We start from the raw sequence: 19812 nt of genomic DNA on the forward strand, positions 1-19812 counted from the left end.
GCTGCCTGGGGGCTGGATCCATGTGCTGCAGGGTGGGGGGGTTTGTTTGGCTCCCCATCCCCTCTTGCATCACCTGCTGGTGCAGGATCAGGGCTCATCACCACATGCTTGGGTAAGATCCTGCGAGCAGCTTATGTGAACAGGGCTGGGTGGGAGCTCCCTGGCCATGCCTGGTCTGTGTTGGCAGAGCAACAGGCACTGCAGTCACTGCTAGAGCCCAGGAGCTGACTTCAATACATCATTTTTTCTCTAAACATTTATTTCAGGGGAACGAAGGGTGCCTGCACAGCCGTGCCAGCTCTCAGCCAGGCAGCTGCCTGCAGGGGACCCCAGCACCCTGCACCTGGTGGGGTCCCTGCCTGCACCCCAGAACCCACTGTGGCAGCACTGAGCTCCCTTGGGCACCCAGCGATGTTCTTCAGAGGCCACATGCTCACGTAAGACTTTTATTGAGTGGTAAAACCAGTCACAAAGAATTGGTTTTCCACCTCTGTGCCAAAAACTGATTAAAATGGAGAGTGGCCCCAGTCCAGCGCTGGCACGGTCCCCTCTGCACAGGAAGGTGTCAGCCCCAGGCTGCAGTGAATGCCAGAGGGACCACCTTGCCTGGGGGGCTCAGCCCCATCTCTGCAGGGATGCAGGGTGCTCTGAGCACCCCGGGACCAAGGCAGGGAAAGCAGGTGGCTGCTGCAGGCCAGGGGCAGGCCAAGGGGTGCTGGAGCTCCGTGGGACTTCTCCTCCTTTCCCAGATGGGTTTCCTGCAGAGAAACCCCATGGCAGAGTCAGCCCCTAAGTGAGGTCGTGTGCTGAGCCCTGTCGCACTCACTGCATGGGACAATTGCTGTTTGGCTTCCAGGAGAGATGTCCCTGTGCCCCTTGCGCACATGAATCACAGAATCATTTTTGGTTGGAAGAGACCCTCAAGACCATCGAGTCCAGCTGTTAACCCAACACTGACACTAAACCATGTTCCCCAAACGAGCCCATACCCTGGCTTGGCACCAGCGCAGCATGGCCATGGTGCTGCTGCTCCCCCAGGCTCCACCAGCAGCTCCCAGCTCTGCTCACCTGGCTGCTAATTGCTGAGGTGCAGGGCGTGGAGGTTGGCGGCGAGGCCATCCTCATCCTCCGCTGGGCTCTCCTCCTCGTAGGGGTACCCCGTGTAGCCGCCCTCCTCCCTGCAGTACCTGAGGAACCTGTGGGTGCAGAGCCAGCAGTGAGGGCAGGAGGTGGCATGGCCATGCTGTCTCCATGGGCATGTCCACAGGCAGCAGGGGAGGGCAGGCAGGAGCTCATGAGCATCGTCTGCAGCGGGCAGGGCTCACCTCTGCCAGTGGTGGTCCTTGCTGAGCACGGCCGGGTTCCCCACCACGATCAGCAAAGCCTTGGCCCTGGTGATGGCCACGTTGAGCCTCTGCAAAGGGAACAGGAGCGAGGGTTTGACTCTGCAGCAGCGCCTTGTCCCCCTCCGCAGCCTCAGCCAGGGAGTGCCAGGGGAGATGGGGCTGCTCGGGGTGGCACGGTACCTTGGGGTTCTTGAGGAAGCCCAGCTTGAAGGTCTGGTCGAGCTGGAGGTATTCGCTGCAGCTGCGCACGGTGGAGATGAGGATGACACGGCGCTCCTGGCCCTGGAACTCCTCCACAGAGCCCACCTGCGGGGGACAGCAGGTGAGGCACTGGGGAGCACCGCCGGGGCTGGCGGGGCTCCCTCTGCCCGTGGTGGGGTGGGCTCCTGTCCCCTCTGCACCCAGGACCGCACCTTCAGCAGGTTGATGTCCGGCAGCTTCCGCAGGACAGGGTCCAGGGAGGTGATGGCTTTCCGGATCTTCTCCACCTGGGGGGAGGCACACAGCACGGTCCAGCCACCACCCAGCTGTCCTCGTGTGCCAGCCCCATGGCTGCCCATCCATCCCAGTGCTCCCTGTTCCCTGGGGAGGTCTCTCCGTCCCCTGCCTGCAGAGCCCTGTCCCTCACCTGCTTTCTGTAGGGAGAGATGATGCCGATCTCCTTGGGCGAGATGGTGGGACAGCCCCGCTTGCCCCGGCTCTGCAGCAGCTTCTGGAGGTAGTGGACCAGCACCTCGATCTCAGCCGTGTTGAAGAACGAGGGGCTCTTGGCCTCTCTTCGATCTTCCCCGCAAACCCCATGGAAGATGATGGGGAAGCCCTGGGGATTGGAGAGCGTTGGGCTTTGCTTTGCCTGCAGCTTGGGAGTTCCCCTCAAGGTCCCCTCCCTGCTGCCCCCCTCACTTTTTTGGGAAGCTCCTCCCAGGCACAATAGAGATTCCGGACATCGAGCTCATCGGTCTGGCAGGGTTTCAGCTCACTGTCATAGAAGAGCTCGTTGGGGATCCTGAGGATGGCCTCGTGGGACCTGGCAGAGGCAGGACAGTGCCCAGGGTGGGTGCCACGTGCACCCAGGACAGCGAGTGCATTCCCATCTCCCGCACCAGCTGGGATGCTGAGGGCTGCTGGAGCCTGGGGTGCAGGCACAGATCCCGCATCCCTGCCTGTCCCAATCCCCACCTGTAGTTCCAGAGTAATTTGGTGACAAACTGCGGGTTGTATCCTCCGCTCGATTTCTTGTACAGGGGGTTGTGCAGCATCAGTCTCTCCAGCAGCGAGGTGCCTGTGCCCAGAGAGAGACCCCATGGCTCCCTGTGAGGCTGCTCGGCCCCTGGGTACCAGCAGTGCTCTCATCCCTCTCCCCGCTCACCCAAGCCGTGCTCAATGGCCAGTGGTGACCTCAGGACAGGGCCCAGCTGCTGGGGGTCTCCTGCCAGCACCAGCTGCCCTCCGTTGGGGTTGGTCTCCTGGTCCATGGCAGTCAGGAGCCCTGGGCAGAGGAAGAGCTCAGCAGGGGACAGGAGGGTTGCCAACTCACAGAGAGATCATAGAATCACAAAATAGTTTGGCTTGGAAACTTCAAAACTCATCCAGTGCCACCCCTGCCATGAGCAGGGACATCTGCACCAGCTCAGGTTGCTCAGAGCCCCATCCAGCCTGGCCTGGGATGTCTCCGGGGATGGGGCATCCACCACCTCTCTGGGCAACCTGCTGGTCCTCACGACAGCAGCCGGGCACCACTCACCTGCGATGGCGATCACGCTCTCTGGCTCTACTGCCTGGCCACACTCATCAATGAAGACATGGGAGAAATAGCCTGGGGGGAAGTTGGCTGACACCAGCCTGGGGGAGAGAAGCAGTGAAGCTGCCTCAGCATCCCTGCCCTGGCTGGCCACTCTTCCTCCCCTTGCCTTCATCCTCACCCTCCCACAGAGGAGGGGTCCCCCCTGCTGCCCACCCTCCTCCACAACCCCCAATGCACCGCAGTGGGGCTGCCCACCCAGTCTTATTGCAATCCAACCCCTGGGTCCACCCGCCGTGGGTGGCGGAGACAATCCCAGGTCCTCCAACCTTCCCGCTGTCACCAGCGTGGTGATGAGGATCCGGTAGCGCCCCAGGTGCTCCTTGCTTGGGTACACATAGCAGCTCTGCTGATCATCCCAGTTGCAGCAGGGCTGAAAGACGGGCGTTTGGTAGGACCCTGCTCTTTCCAGGGGCTGCCAGCCCAGATGTGTTGTGGGATGCAGGGACAGAGGGGCAGGGACCTACCCTGATGTCAGCAGGCACCTCCTGGTAGCTCCTGGAGCTGGCCATGAGCCTGTAGATGTACCGGGGGGCGATGTCCTTGATAAGGCGCTGGCACAGCAGGTCTGCAGCACTGTTGGAAGGGGCACAGGCCAAGATCCGGGCATCCTTGAAGCATGTCCAGACCTGGGTGGGAGGAGAGGATGTTGCCACTGAGCCCCATGGGCCGGGGTGGGCAGTGATGCCCGTGCTGGACCTGGGTACCAGCCACTCACCTGCTTGATGGCCTCCACCAAGGTGACCGTCTTGCCAGTCCCAGGGGGGCCAAAGATGAGGTATGGGGCTGGCCTGGACATCCCTGTCACGATGTGCGTTACAGCTCTGCACTGCTCCTCATTCGCCTGCAGCTTGCGGTCAAACCACCTGCGGGAGCAGAGGCTGAGCCTGCCAGGTCCCCATCCCCTCCTGTCCCCCTGTCCCCTCCCATCCTGCAGGCACGAGGTCTCACCGGGGCTGGAAGGTGCCTGGGAACAGGGACTTGTGACAGGAGGCGGTGGGGAAGAGGAGGCTGGACAAGCCACGCCGCATGGCCAGGACTGCAGCCCGGTGCTGGAGCTGCAGCGGCAGCCGGCTGAAGGTGAACGTCACGTCGAACTTCAGATTGTTCACAAACTTCTTCTGCAGCCTGGAAAGGAGTGGTGTGAGCAGGGCATGGGGAAGCTCCCCCATTCTGAGCGGTGCTGCTGCGGCTCTGGCAGCCCGGCCGGGGCTGGACATCACTCACTTGGAGGAGAAGCCCAGCTTGACCTTCTCCAGCTCCACGCCGTGCACGTAACCTTTGTACTGGATGAGTGGGGAGTGGTCCCGCTCGCTGCTCAGGTTGGCGAAGAGGTGGTCGCCCTTCAGCACGGACGGGCGGTTCTCGGCCACGCCGGGCACCTGTGCTGAACAGCCAGCGTGATGGGGGCACCTGGGGAGCCCCAGCATCCCTCCCACCTCCCCAGCTCCCGCTACGCACATCAAGGACCAGCAGCCCCCTGTCCTGCACCATGGTGACGTCCTGCATGTCGTAGCGGCGGATGTCCACCTCCATCTGGATCTCCTCCAGGTGCAGCAGCAGCTGGAACTTCTGCTGGTAGTTGTCAACCTGCAGAGGGGCCTCCAGCAGCGACCTGCAGGCAGCGGGATATCACCATGGTCCGGGGACACCTCGGCTGAGGGGCAGCAAGGGGGAGGCACAGGGCTGTGTGGTGTTGTCCCCAGCCCTCGGCACTGACCGCATGGCAGCCCAGCTGGAGCTGCCTTTGGCGTTGGGTCCGAGCAGGATCGTGTCCTTGAGGCTCTTTGCATACTGGTAGGTGCCCAGAGGGATTTCCTTCTTCAGTTCATTTTTCAGGGAGCTGGGCAGAGGGGACAGCAGTGCCACGGGTACTGCAGGGCTGGGCTGCCCCCAGGCTGCAACCACCCACGGCCCCGGCAAGCAGGGTGTCCCCATCCCTGCTGTCACCAGCCATTGCACGGGGATGAAGCACTGTCCTGGGCTGCCAGACAGCCAGGTCCCAAGGAGCTGAGCTTTGTCCCAGCCAGACAACAGGCCATGGCCCTCTGTGCAGGATGGCAGCAGGTGGCCCTGCCACATACCTGTCAGGAGGGATGCCTTCCTCCGTGATGACGGTGACAGGGCGCTGGAGGCTGGCCTGGTAAGGCTGGAAAGGTGCCGAGGGGCCCAGGTCCTTGGCCAGCTGGCTCTCAGCGATGGCAGCAATGTAGCGCCCGATGCTGAAGGGCTCATCCGGCTCCTTGGTGAACTCAAAGACCAGCACAGCGTGGAAGTACCCATTGCAGGTGGTCAGGCACCGCACCTGGATGGGGTACGTGCCGCCTGCGAGGCAAAGAGGCAACCGCTGGGTCCTGCGTCTCCCCCGGCACGGCAGGGTGCAGGGCAGGGGATGGGACCCTACCTGGGTGCAGCACCAGGGACTGGCCCTGTGTCACCCCTTGCTCGTCCGTGAAGGAGAGCTCCCGCGCTTGCTGGCGTGGCTGGCACCGCCGCAGCATCACAGCCTCTGCCCCGCGGTTCTGCACCAGGATGGTGACCGTCCGGGGCTCACTGGGCACCACCGGGAAGCGAATGTTCCCATTGCCCTGGTCATGCTCCGAGACGACGTCCACCCCATGCTTCACACGGATTAACTCAGCCCTGCAGGAAGGGAGGGTTCAGACTTTCCCAGAGGGGTGGGGGTCCCTGAAGCCGTGCTGGGGAGGTGTGGGCAGGGTGCTGCTGGTCATACCACTTCTTGGCACGGCTCGGGGGCACTTGTGGAGCGGAGCTGGGCTGCTGGCTTGAGCCAGGCGCGGACACCACCACCTCTGCATTTGTCCTGGGTCTCCGGTACTGGTCTGCCACCACCACACGCTTCTTCTCCTGCAAGGAGCAGCCAGCATCAGCATGGCCCCAGGGTCCTGCCGGGGGTTCCTACAGGGCCAGTCCTGGTGGGTGCAAGAGCTGCTGCCCCAGCCCAGGGCATCCCTCACCTTCTTGAAGTGCACCGACGCCCCGTACACTTGCGCCCGGTGAGTCAGCCTCAGCGCGTACAAGATGCAGGAGAAGTTGGGTGTTTTTATATCGATCCTGTGCAGACAAGAGAGGGAGGTTTCTGCGTGGGATGGAGCAAGGCTGGGCTGCTGGTGGCAGAGGAAGCTGAGAGGAGGCGAGCAGGACAGGAGGGTGAAGGGGGGCACTTGGTGACTCCCCTCTGCACTGAGGTGGAAGGCAGAGGGAAAAGGACCGAGGCTTTTCGCTGGCCCCATGCAAAGCTTACATCCCCACAGGCCACTCCAGCAACTCCATGCTGTGCCATGGTGGTGCCAGCTGTGCCATGGTCATTCCAGCTGTGCCATGGCCGTGCCAGCTGTGCCAAAGCGTCACCATCTGGCCCTGACAACCACACTGTCTGTGTCCCTGCCAATGCACAAGCAGCAGCAGGGCAGGGATGTGTGTCCCTGTCCCCAGATCCTCGATAGAAGAGACCATCCAGAGGGGTCAGCCCCTGGCACAGCCCCAGGGGGGTCATCCAAGGCACAGCCACAGCACTCCCGGCAGCGACACCTCCTCAGGCACCTCCTCCTGCACCCCAGGACATGTCCCACAACCCACCAGCGAGCTGAACCCCCACTTTGCCAATGATTAACAGCGGTGACATTGCACAGGGGCCAGTGTGACCTGTGTCAGCGGAGTGAAGCACAGCCAGCAGCTGGTGCTTGAGGCCATGCCTAGGTGGCTGCTGGGGGTCCCTGCAGCAAGGGAACCTCCCAATGGGGCTGTGGCAAGATGGAGGGGTGCAGCCCAGCAGGACACAGGCTGCCCCAGCAACGCTGCTCTGTTTTCTCCATGCCTGGAGACAGCAGAATCCCTGCATTTGAGTTTTAACTAGTCCAGGTGGTGCTTGGAACGCACATGCTACTCCATCCCACCCCACAGGTGACAAAGGAGGGCCCCCGAAGCCCCCAACTGCTCCCTAGTGCCACCCTCACACCCAGCTCCCGGCCAGAGCTGGCCTGACACCCCACTTGAACCCCCAGCGATGCCGGCTGAGGTCCAGTGATGCTGGCCAGGGGAAAGGATGATGCTGGCTGCGGGGACCATCCCAGGTGACACCGCCCGGCTCTCACCTGGCCCGAAACTCCTGGGTGTAGATGCTCCTCAGCTCGTCCCGTCGGCTCTCCTGCTCCCGGCCCGTGTCCCGCAGGAACTGCACGAACTGATCCCCAAAGCGCCGGCACTGCGCCACGCTGAACTGCGGCATGGCCGAGCCGAGCTGCGCCGTGCCGAACCGGACTAAGGTGTGCCGGGCTGTACCGGGGTGTGCCGGGCTGTACCGGGGTGTGCCGGGGTGTGCCGGGCTGTACCGGGGTGTGCCAGGCTGTACCGGGCTGTACGGGGCTGGGCTGGCCCGGGGGTGGCCCTGCACGGGGAAACGAAAGCGAAAGGGGCCGTGCGCTCTGCGGGCCCGCCCGCCCCGGGCTGGGGGGGCCGGGGCGCGGCTCCTGCCCGGCACCTCTGGTCCGCAGCCCGTTTCGGGGAGAGCCTCACCCGGGGGTCCCGCATCCCACAGAGGGTCCCTGCTGCGGGATCCAGGCGGTCGCGGGGATCACCGTGGCTGCGTGTGGAACCCGGGACCCCCAGGGGTGCACCCCTCCCCGGACTGGGGTTGCAGGACCGGGGGGGATGCGCTGTCAGGTGACAAGGGTCTGGGCTGGATGGCATCCCCTGGCACTGATTGCCCTCAGCCGGGGCAGCTGGCAGGGCAGGAGAGGGGCCCAGGTGCATCGCATTGCTGGATCCAGCGATGGGGCAGGAGCTCCCAGAGTTCACACGGTTGCTCTATAAATAGGGCAGCAGCTGCATCAGGAGCTGGTTTTTCTGTTTGCCTCTGCTTTTGCTTTTCTGTACTTTCACCTGCTTCTGTAAAACAGCTCAAGACCCTGGGACTGCTCCCGGGCCCAGGGATGCTGGGGTAAGCCTGCTTGGCTTGGGTGGCTTTTCATCTGACCCAGACACCATAGGTGACATGCCACTGCCTGGTGGCTGATTGACTGTGATGGTGCAGGACCTCTGGCAGGTTGCAGGAGGGCTCTGAGGCTTGAAGACTGTGTGTTGCCTTTGGAGTAGTTGCTTGTAAGTCTTTCTGTCATGTACTGTGGACAGAATCCTGGAGCTTTGAGTTTTGATGTTGCAAACAGACAGGAAACCTCTTTCCTTGGTGGGCAGCTGCGTAACCTGACTGTTGTCTGGGTTGGCAGGACCCATCCTGCAGTTTTGGGCTGGCTTTGCCTTCCCCTGACTTAGTTAAGCTGCACTGCCTGCTCACTGAGATTCACCTGGGGCCAGGCTTTGACTTTTGTACACAGCCCAGCCCAGGATGGGCTGCAGTGTCCTCTGAAACCTCTGGTCTCCAGCAGGTGACAGCTGATGGTTTTAAGGATTAGAATGCATCTGGGTGTGTGTCACTGCTGTGCTGGCAATTGCTGCCCCAGTGGCTGTGAGTCACGTCAAGTGTTGCTTTTCCAAGGAAGAGATAGGAGCTGGAAAGGGGCTGGGACTGGGACAGCCAGCCCTGCTGCAGTGAAGGGTGGTGGGGTGAAGCGGGAGGAGGCAGGCAGGGAATGAGCTGCCCTAAAGGATGATTAGCTACAGATTTGGAGAAGGACAAAAAGATAGAGACGGTCTTAAGGCTGGAACAAATGGCAGTGAGCTACTCGCAGTTTAACTAACCCGGAGCAGCAGCAGACTAGCCTTGAGGCAGATAAAAGCTCTGTTGTGTGCACAGCCTTATCTCAGCCCGCTTCAGCTTCACATTCTTGGGATTGCTGCAGCGCTTGTCTGGATGGGACCAGGGCCACAGCCCAGAGCACGGCGGGTGCTCATCCCCCTAACCCTTCATCTCTAGGTGCTTTGGGCAGGGAGGAAAACCCCTTCACAAACAAACCCCCGCCGGCAGCAGCTCTGGCCTTGAGTGGCCCTTTGCACAGCGGCAGAAAAATCCCCCAGCACCGTCCCACTTTGTCGCGGCACAGGACGTGTTTGGCAGCGAGTGCACCACAAACCCAGTGGAAGAGGTGTTACAGCAAGACTCAGATGATGAGCAGGGCAACCTTGTCCACTATGTGCTCCCCAAAGTGCTTCATTAGAGCTGTGTGACTTTTAATCTGTAAGTTCTTAGACCTCTGGTTCCCTGGTCTGTGTCACTGGTGGGTTCACCAGCAATGTCACCTCTGCTGTCACCTGCCTTCCTCAGGAGATAACACAAGCGAGGTCACGGAAGAACAGACACAAATGGCTTTAAAACAAAGACCTGTGTATTTCTAGTAGATTTGATACAGAGGACGCCTGTAGGATGAATGGTCAGTCTCAACAGCAAATGCAAAGATATTTTATTTAGACAAAACTTCTCACAAAGGATAGACACACTTATTTTGTGGTATCACTGTGTAAAACCTTAAGCGTAATGCACAGGAAGTCCCATCCCTATCTCCCCAACCCCCTTTCTTTGTGTGTTTAAAAGCAGGAAGACAATAGCCAGTTTAAAAACCATAAGCTGCAAAAGGCCCAGTGATCACCAAGTGCAAACAAAGCAAAGGGAGTTCACCAAAGGGGTTTCATTCTGCAGTGAATCCACGTTCTGAGTTCTCATTGGGAAAGGCACACACGTGCCCCTTAAACCTTAGGACTGCTAGTTTTGATCTTACAGAAGAACAAAGTAATGTAGAGCAAGCGCTTAAGAGAGCAATGAAGAGATGAATTCCAAAATCACCTTCAAGTATGACAAGAAACTGGCCACAACTGAGACAAAATGGAAAGGTTTCTTCTCTCACTTTGGTGCAAGTTTATTTATTTTGTACGCTATCCATCCATACACCTGTGATACAAATTCTATGAACCTGCCACAAAGCATTAAAGCACAACATATCTATTATTCTGTAGATGTTTGCATTTTTAATCACCATCCAGCCTAGCTGGATCAGCAGTGATTTAACGAAGGAACTTGCAGTTCCGTAGAATGCCGATGTCTGATAACCGTACACACACGAGGGAGGGGAGAGCAAAGATGTTCACTTTTGGGGAACATGGCTCAAATCTTCAGGTTAAAAAAAAAAAAAAGGTCCCTGGAAGAGCTGTCCGTGTAGGGATTTCTGTAAAGGATCCTGTAAACTCATTTTATACAGCAAAATCTAAGCCTGCACGCTTTTTGCTTTGTGGAGGTCGGTAATAAGGATACATGAGGGCTTCCTGTCTTTTGCATTTCTGACATCTTGCAGCACAGCGCCTGGAGCTGTTGGCAGATCTGACAACCTGGAGTACCTGGAGTGCTGTAAACGGGTGAAGGGAAAGCTCTGCACCCCCAGCTGTATTTATCGTAGGGCTTTTCCAGCTAGGAAGTTTTCCAACCGGTACAATCAGTGACTGAAAACAGCGACACTTCTGAACCATGGATGTGACTTAACTAAAATGACCTGTCAGCAAATGCAGTCACAACAGGAAGTTTATGCGGCAGGAAACACAAAACACAAAGACAACGCTATTTGTTCCACAGTTCTCTCTGAGGCTAGAAAACCTGTTAACTTTGAAAGCCCTAGAAAAACGCTGCACTGGCTTAGAAACCATCTACTTGGCATAGGACCACATTTTGTTTTTTTGCACACAAACATTTCGTAAATCTCCTTATTTCCGCATTAAGCGTTCTGCATTTCTTTGCCGATCTTGTAGCTGAGGATTTTGTTCCAGTCGATCTTGGTGCGGGTGACGGGGAGCTGCCGGCGTAAGGCTTTGAAAGTGGTGTCTGACATGGTCTGGTAGTTCTCGCTGATCGCTGTCTGCAGGGGCGAGGAGATTGTTAGAGCAGTAGTAAGATACTCTGAGAAAATGTGACTGTGTTAAAGTTACAAACCCCTTTCTACAAAGCAACGGCATGCTATTAACTAAATTAATAATGCAGTCACCAACGCATGTGCAAGTAAGAGAGTTTCTGCTAAGCTCTGCTGTGAATGTAGCAGCATCTCCTTAGGTGTTTCACTGACTTCTCTGTATCGAGTCTCTGCATGCAGGCTGGGACAATGTAAAAAGCTGTCGCCCACGTTTCCTTTGCAGTGTTTTTAACTGGCACAGAGGAATGTGTTCAGACTCACCCGCTCCCCTTCCCTGCTTGTTCCAGGCACCATTTGTAACCCTTTAAAATAACTATACAGCCAACTTGATTATTAATTGCACATAGCTTTACAACTCTATTCTTTAAACAAACACTACCGCCCTTTTTTAAGTAATTCTTACAGTCAGTACCAGACTCAGCCAGAAACAGAATTAGGGGTTGAGTTTTCAACGTTTTCATTAACAGTAAATGGAAACTGATATAATTCCATCATATTTATTTAACAACCATTGATCTTACCTGGTACTCGTTTTCTGCATTTTCTATTATCTTAATAAACTCCTTAGCTGTCTGGACATCACTCTACAAAGGAGAAAAATAATTGTCTTTATGTTTAATTAAGAGCAACTTACAAAAGCTACACTAGAGATTTCTTCTGAAGTGATAGGCTGTGTATAGGTGTTTCTGCCTTGTGTATAGCTGGGTTCCTTTTTGCTCCCTATGGATGTCTTAGTGTCTGGGATGGGTTCAGGAGAGAGGTGTGTATGGGCTTGAGCTCTAAACACTGCAACTACGCTGACTAGTCACCCTAAAATTACATCACTTTTAAGTCAAGAGAATGAAATAATAGAAATGTTTGCTTCATGAGATCTTTAATAAAATAGTTGCTTTATCGTAAAAATATCTTTTAGCATACTTACTGAAACCTGTACAGAGTCCTGGATGTCTTTATGACTGACCAGCTGAACATTGCCATCCTCATAATAATGAACCTGAACAAAGAGAAAAGATGCAGGTTATCATTAACACTCATTTTATAATCCCTAGAGCCCCCAAATGCTACCAGAATGGCACAACGGCGTTGTTGTGCCAGTCTTCTCTGCTTACGTGGAGACTAAAAGCAGGATGGATTTTCTAAAAGGTTTCATTCTTTGTCAAGACTGTTCAAGATTATGTTAATGCAGTAAACGCCTAGAGTTGAAATAAGAGCAATTATAAAAGAATTCATGGTATAGGTTTTAGCCCTATAAAGTGAGGCAGACTTGGAGGCACATAGGGTAATGCTAAGAAACCACAGGCCAGATGGTGGATGATGCCCAAACCACTAGATTTAAGAATTAATTTATTGAATTGTATATTTTAATTGTATCTTGACTTGAGAAGGGCATCTCGGCTGTATTTCAGCGTCTCATTCCGAGTCAAACGGATTAGTATAAGAGAAGCACAATGTGGCTTCTCCTGTTATTGCCAGAAAAAGTAACTCACCTGGATCTTGAGCACCGCAGCCACTTGAGCTGTTGGTGGTGTGATGGTAAACTTCCATTCTGATCTCCAACGACCGTTCCTAAAAACAACCAAAGCGTTAAAACTGTATTCCGAAAAGCTCCAACAACAAAAAGAACCAAATTAACACGAGCAAGTTGTTTCTGCTGTCATCTTATGACCAGTATTACAGTGCTTTACATGGCATTGAATTAAACTTCGGAAGCACAGGTGAATACAGTGCAGTTTCAGTACAAATTTGCTCCAGTGTGCTTGTGGTCTGGAATATGTACGGGGGGCATCCATCTAACTCTGCTAACGCCTTCCTCTCTGGATAGGCACACGGAAGGCTTTAGAAAAGCACCAAGGAAAACGGACTATGGAATGAGAGACAGGATTTTTGCAAAGCCCAAGAATACCTGCCCTTCAGACTGTGACAGAAGATATAAAGGACTGGTTTGCTTAGTAAAGGAAGATAATACACTACGTTGAAATAGTCTTACCAGAAGTTTTTGGGCTGGAACTGGTGGCTCTCAATACAGGCAATAATTGTCTGCTGCCCATCTATAGATTTACCATAAACCTGTATTTGGAAAAAGAGTTAAAGCCCAAGAGCTGAGGAAAGTCATTCTTAATTTCTGTTCTTGGCAGCATTGTGCAAGTTTTCTATTGTGGTATCTCACAGGGAACATTGTCCCGCACCTCCACTTGCACATCTGTGCAAATAATGCCCTTTGTTAACAGCAGGTGGTAAGGTGCTTGGCAGTCATGACTATGAGAAATAAGGTTTATTGCATCTTTACCACTGTGTGCACCCCCTGTGGAATTTGTTATCGCAAAGTTAGCAAAAATGCTAGTGAAGATGGCGAATTCATGCAGCGCTGCCAAGCACAACGTCCCCTCAAGGTACCGACTGACACGAACAATGAACTTCAGTGAAACAAGGTGGATACTCAACAGTGCAGAAGCCGTTGGGGTAATGATCTTTCACGTAAGCTCTCAGTGCGCTGTCACAGGCATCTCTCCACTGTTTTAAAGCTGATTCCATGTCCTCGGGCTGGGGGTCACTTGCTTCTTTCCTTAAATGATCAAACTTGAAAGAAAGTTTGTTTCTTGGGTCTAAAAATCTGCCGTTGCCCAGATCACCATGTTCTGTGATTAAGACCTGTAAAAGAAGTTGAAATTAGAATACACTTATGCTGCTGTAAACGTGCTGTTCTGCGTTTTTCCCTATTTGAACAGATTCTCCATGAAACAACACACTTAGTGGGTTTTGCACAGTGTAGTAATACAATGCTGAAGTGTAAAATGTTCTTTCTTACCTGATCATCATACCCTTCTATCTTCACCGGAGTGAACTGATCCATGTTATACTGTGCAAATGCACTGTTAAGAATTAAAAGAACATGAATTTTAGCTGTACAGGCATATTTATTTTGACTGCAGAATAAGTACACGGTGGAATTTATATCATAGACAAATTCAGCTTAATTTGGCAAATAATACACATGAACACTCTGAAGGATTTTTTTCAACACCTTTTATTGACAATAGCCATAAAACCCCAGATCTAAAGCCAGGTTTATTTAGAGATGACCAGGAAAGTACAGAGGTCAAAAGTAGAACAGGAGGCAGCCTGGGGGAATATGAGCAAGCCAAGGCAAAGGAGGAACCACCCCAGCTGCAATTTAGACAGCAGCAAGGTAAACAAATGAGGAGACTAATATTGACAACAATTTTTGTACATAAAGACCTGCTGACGGACATGTCACCTAGCTTGAAGTGAAATTTTGGCATTAAAAAGCTAGTATGTGTAACCTTTAAGCACCTTTTGATGAGCCTATGCAAGTAAACAAGATATTTTGAAAGCGCCTTTTTTTTTTTTTAAAGGGCAGTTCTCTTTCTAAGCTTCAGCTAAGGATTACTCAGTATTTCAGGCTTCGCTTGCTTTACTGATCATGCTTCAACACGATCAGACATTGCTGCTGCAGAGTTAAACTTTTTGGCAGAGTGCCTTCCTGACGGTTTTATACGGCTTCTACAGCACAAATTCCAATTTAGGGCTTTTGAAAAGAATCATCTGTGCCTTTCATTGCGTATTTTGCTGGCAGGGGTAAAAATTACAGATTATTGCTTGCAATATAACAAATGTCTTGCTGCTTTGCAGAATTACAAACGTAAGAAGATATATGCATCTCTGATGGTAATTTGACTAGTGTTTGCAATATTAGTACTTACTGTGCTGCTCCTTCCCTGAGAAGATTGTCATTGTTAAGCAATAACCGGACATCTGGAGAAGAGAGTGCTCAGGTAGGTTATTGGAATTTTTGATTAAATGTTTCTCTTTAGGCATTTCAATTTCAACTGTGAACTAGCTTAAGGGAAGAAGCCAGAGAGTCGTCGTCAATGGGGCGGAGTCCAGTTGGAGGCCTATATCTAGTGCAGTGCCTCATGGGTCAGTACTGGGGCCTGTACTATTCAATATATTCATCAATGATTTGGATGAGGGAATACAGTGCACTATCAGCAAGTTTGCTGATGACACCAAGCTGGGAGGAGTGGCTGACACTGGAAGCTGTGCTGCCATCCAGAGACCTGGACAGGCTGGAGAGTTGGGCAGGGAAACATTTAATGAAATATAACAAGGGAAAGTGCAGAGTCTTGCATCTGGGTAGGAACAACTCCAGGTTCCAGTATAAGTTGGGGAATGTCCTATTAGGGAGCAGTGTAGGGGAAAGGGACCTGGGGGTCCTGGGGACAGCAGGATGACCATGAGCCAGCACTGGGCCCTTGTGGCCAGGAAGGCCAATGGTACCTGGGGTGGATTAGAAGTGGGTGGTCAGTAGGTCCAGAGAGGTTCTCCTGCCCCTCTACTCTGCCCTGGGGAGACCACACCTGGAATATTGTGTCCAGTTCTGGTTCCCTCAGTTCCAGAAGTACAGGGAACTGCTGGAGAGAGTCCAGCACATGGCAACAAAGATGCTGAAGGGAGTGGAGCATCTCCCGTATGAGGAAAGGCTGAGGGAGCTGGGGCTCTGGAGCTTGGAGAAGAGGAGACTGAGGGGTGACCTCATTAATGTTTACAGATATCTAAAGGGTGAGTGTCAGGAGGATGGAGCCAGGCTCCTCTCGGTGACAACCAATGAGAGGACAAGGGGTAATGGGTTCAAACTGGAACACAAGAGGTTCCACTTAAATTTGAGAAGAAATTTCTTCTCAGTGAGGGTGGCAGAGCCTGGCCCAGGCTGCCCAGGGAGGTTGTGGAGTCTCCTTCTCTGCAGACATTCAAACCCGCCTGGACACCTTCCTGTGTAACCTCATCTGGGTGTTGCTGCTCCGGTGGGGGGGGCTGCACTGGATGAGCTTTCCAGGTCCCTTCCAACCCCTGACATTCTGTGATTTTTGTGAAATGCAAGCACTAAAATGATTAAATCGCTTCATGAAGTGTCATTTCTGTGGTTGCAGAATGACAGCACGCTTTTCCCTTGCCACTTCTTAACCTTAGAAGCAGTATATTGTGACACAGCCTTAGACTCTTGTAATAGATGAAACATGAAGAGAATGCTAACAATCATTTTTCCTTATTTACTTACCATTGAATACTTCATTGAATTCTCCAGGGGGTGCATGAGTGATGAATTTTGCAGCTATACGCACCTACAATAAAGCAGAAAAGTAACTAAACTAAAGGGAAAAGATAATTTACTGTATTTCTATTTATTCAAACCTACACAGAAGCAGTTCACCAAAAAAAACCCAACTCTTGACAGCGAGAATAAATGCCAGATTCAGGGAGCAATCTACGCATGCGTTGTCAAAATAGAAACAGTCTCATAAGACCAGATTTTTGTTCAGTGTAACCAAGCAGAAGAATTCCAAGTGTACTTGGGAAGAAGCGCAAACTTCACATGGGCACCTGTAAAAATGGGAACTGTTCAACCTGCACGGCACTAACCAGAACTTCAATGCTGGCAGGTCACTCTTCCAGATGACATTCCTAAAGAATGTAATTTCCTGATCCCTGCTAGTGATTAGAATCCTAAATGCCACGGTATATAAAGAACCCACGGCAGTGACCCTGTAACTAGATGGTAACCTGCAGCACAGCCCTGCAGCTCAGGAGTGTCTGACACATATTGCAAGGCGCTGCGATTCCCTGTGATACAACTTGAGCGTTGCTGCTGAACGGCTGGGGGAGCAGCCGCTGTTTCGCAGCAACCAGCATTGAAGGACGAGAGGCGGATCCCTCTTAAAAAGGAGCAGTAAATCAATCAACTGCCACGGGACTGATTCCAGAGTTAATTATGCCTTACGCACTCTGATAAGCCAGTGATGTGCTCAGAGTGCAGGAGGTGGGATGGAGATATAAAGTAAAAGCTGGGGACTGCTAGAAATCGGGGAGATGCTGGAAAGTGCCAAAATGAACCCCAGAATTCTGACAGAGCCTCCAGATGAAACCATCTGGACTTCAGCAGGTTATTTTATTTTTCCTTGATCCTCTAATGTTGCCTGGCCACTTCTAACCCTGAGCAGCCTGTGTCACTGTTTAGCACATCACTCTTCTCATCTGGAAATAAGATTTTATTGAAAACTGTACTGCAGTACAAACGTGAGCTGTCAGAGTAGTGGAAAAATTCAGGCATGTGGAACTGTGAGTGTGCACTGTGTTCTGAAATCCAATATACATGTCTTGGATTGTTAGAATATAGGTGGTCTAAGTATTGATTCTGTTGAAATTACTAAGAGTTTATGGTTTCCATAATCAAATATTTTATGGTTTTTACAGGGCCAAAGGGAATAGAATCATCTTGGAAGACTTGAAACAGGAAATGTTACAAAATTAAACCTCTCCCTTAGAATAATAAAAATGTCACATTCCTTCCAGCAAGCCCAGCTAACAAAGCCGTACAATCGCCTTTCTCGCTCAACTAGACATTTATTGAAGACAACTGCAGAACAGTGCACGTTACAACTCTGATTACTTCTACTTTTCATTTGGAGCAGTAAAAGAAAGCGTGTATGTATCCAACCACTTCAGCTGAGTTATTGCCAGAGCTGGAAATAACTTGCTTCTTTCAACAGTCTTTCTTGTTTTAGTTAGAAAGTGTTTGTATTGTTTGTCACATAAAGACTTAAAGCAAGCCATGAAAGGAAATAAGCACCTTTCCAAACAAAGGGTATTCAGTATCAAGTAACAACTCTGCCTTAACTGGGTTGAGTTTCAGATAAAAATCGATAATTTTCCAAATTAGCATCTATTTTTAAAAAATGTACATTCTTTTTGCCTTAAATAATTGCACAATATGAATGAAAACCTGCAGTAACTAAGAGGGACATTGCTGCTTTATGTCCCCTATGGGCTTTGCTGAGAGCCAGCCCTAAAAGGCTGAAAAAATTGTGAAATGAGCCCATGTGCCCTTCTAAAAAAGCACAAGTGTCAGCACAAGTACAGGCATGCCAGGCTGCGCTGAAGTGCTTACAAATATGTACATGATGCCTCTCAGTGGGAGGGTTTCACTGGAATACATCCTGCAAACCACCTCCTCAGATGAACAGATATATTGAAATAGCATAAATGGAGAAATAAGGCCCTAAAAAGCAATAAAATGTAGTATCCTACACATTTATGCAACAGTTTTGTGGCTGCAGAATTGTACTGTACATGGAACCCTCATAAAAGGAGCCACAGTTTTAATAGGTTGACTTATAGGTCAACGGGTTCTCATAAACCGATCCATGTGAAAAAAGCCAAGCAAATATTACAGGAGAGATTTTTTTACAGTCTTCCATAAATTCTTCCACTTGGAAGGATGAACAAAATTAAACCGTCACAAAAATGCCTCTGCATTCAATCAAACATCACTGCAAAACCAGCCATACGTAAAGCAAACCCTGCAAGTGGAAAGTGTTTAGTTTTATAAAGTATCCCTAATGTTGCCTCTCTTGTGGAGCAATAAAATAGTGTTTCAGTCACGCTATTAAAATCAGGAGTGGAGTGCAGGAAACAGGCTGCAGAGTAATGAATTTTAAGTGTCAACCATTTAAGTTGCTGTTTGGTTTCAGAGCGGATTTCTTTCCAGCAGTGTCAGCTCGGTGGCAGGATGCTCGTTTGCAGAAGCACAAAAATAAGACTTTCTGCAAACTGCCCGACTTCCTGCCCTTTGCTGCCATTTCAGGTGCCTCTGCAGCTCAAAGGAACTTCCTGCTTCTCAAACGGGGACGCGTCCGAGAGGGAAACTGCTCAACCACTAATTCAAACTGGCAAATGGCAGGAGAATCAGCTTAAGTAGACAAGAGGGTACGTTGCAGTAGACCTTAAATGAAAATGAATCCCTCAGCTTACCTAAAATATGCCTATAGAGAATAAGGAAGTGAGGCTTTAGTAGGAATTAATTCATTTTGTTGCTCTATTGATGTTTTTATTTGTTCAATTTATTTCAAAGCACTACTAAGCTCAGGCTGAAAAAAGGAAACATTCTATATAAGTTCTAGACCTATGTGAATGGTTATAAAGCAGATCCTACAGTAAATATTTGCACATTTCTTTTTCAGATCCTCACTTATCTTTTTCTACCTGTGCCAGGCACGGAGCTACTTTAAATTGTATCTTGGCTGCCTGAGCTGGGACATGAAGTAGAATGCCAGCTCTGATTCCAAGCAAAATCCCATCTACTCCACCAGATAAGGTACTTGGGGACTCGTAGTTCTGAAAAGCCTTTTCATGAAGGGCAAATCTTCCCTGTAAGTGCTTTCCAAGAACTGGAGGCTTCGCCTCCTTTGCTCTCAAACCATAACCCCCAACAAAACAAAGCTGAAGCTTGGAACTGAACAGGTGTCACAGCACCTTTTAAAGACGCTGCTAAATTCGTTGACCCGGGTAAAAAAGAAGTCGAGCAGCAGAAAAACACACAGCATGTTTCAAAAAGATGGACCCGATTTCAAAGCGGTAATCGAACCGCTCTGAAATCGGCTTCCCCTTTTTGAAACACCCGATATTTTCACGCACAAAAACGGGCCGAGGCGCCTCGGCTGCACTCCGGCGATGAGGAAACCCGGCCGGTCCCTCAGCCGGGCCGCTCCCGGGGCCCGCCCGCCACGAAGCAGCGGGAAGCCGGGCCTCAGCCCGACCCGCCGGCACCGGGAGAGCCTCCTTGTCACCCCCCGCCCGCTGCCCTCCCGCGGGTGCCGTTTGTAGCTGTGTCCCCGTTCCCACCTTCTCCTCATCCGACACCCGCTCCTCGAAGTCGGCCATCTTGGCAGCTCTGCGCCCGGCCCCGCGCGGAGCATGCTGGGAGCGACACCCCGCCGCCGGG

The 19812-nt window shown here is 52.0% G+C and overlaps 2 protein-coding genes across 2 annotated transcripts; both read right to left on the reverse strand.

Annotated features, from left to right (window-relative positions):
• Window positions 1-433: 433 nt before the first annotated feature.
• MOV10 (Mov10 RNA helicase) lies at window positions 434-7558 on the reverse strand. The gene is made up of 22 exons (XM_065854600.2): window positions 7263-7558; window positions 6126-6222; window positions 5882-6015; window positions 5552-5790; window positions 5232-5472; window positions 4868-4990; window positions 4609-4762; window positions 4375-4529; window positions 4099-4275; window positions 3866-4013; window positions 3615-3776; window positions 3417-3520; window positions 3091-3188; window positions 2716-2835; window positions 2526-2628; window positions 2250-2373; window positions 1975-2166; window positions 1760-1834; window positions 1527-1652; window positions 1326-1414; window positions 1069-1196; window positions 434-758 (listed from the first exon to the last, which is right to left on the reverse strand). The coding sequence occupies exons 1-21, from the start codon at window positions 7394-7396 to the stop codon at window positions 1076-1078; spliced, it is 2916 nt and encodes a 971-aa protein (XP_065710672.1). The 5' UTR covers window positions 7397-7558; the 3' UTR covers window positions 434-758; window positions 1069-1075.
• Window positions 7559-9495: 1937 nt separating this feature from the next.
• On the reverse strand, window positions 9496-19808 carry CAPZA1 (capping actin protein of muscle Z-line subunit alpha 1). The gene is made up of 10 exons (XM_065854623.2): window positions 19713-19808; window positions 16093-16156; window positions 14738-14789; window positions 13822-13885; window positions 13458-13664; window positions 13003-13082; window positions 12503-12581; window positions 11938-12009; window positions 11537-11599; window positions 9496-10964 (listed from the first exon to the last, which is right to left on the reverse strand). Exons 1-10 carry the CDS (start codon window positions 19749-19751, stop codon window positions 10824-10826), a joined length of 861 nt encoding a protein of 286 aa, XP_065710695.1. The 5' UTR covers window positions 19752-19808; the 3' UTR covers window positions 9496-10823.
• Between the last annotated feature and the right edge of the window lie 4 nt (window positions 19809-19812).

The sequence above is a fragment of the Patagioenas fasciata genome, chromosome 21, assembly GCF_037038585.1.
Source record: "Patagioenas fasciata isolate bPatFas1 chromosome 21, bPatFas1.hap1, whole genome shotgun sequence".
Taxonomy (NCBI): domain Eukaryota; kingdom Metazoa; phylum Chordata; class Aves; order Columbiformes; family Columbidae; genus Patagioenas; species Patagioenas fasciata.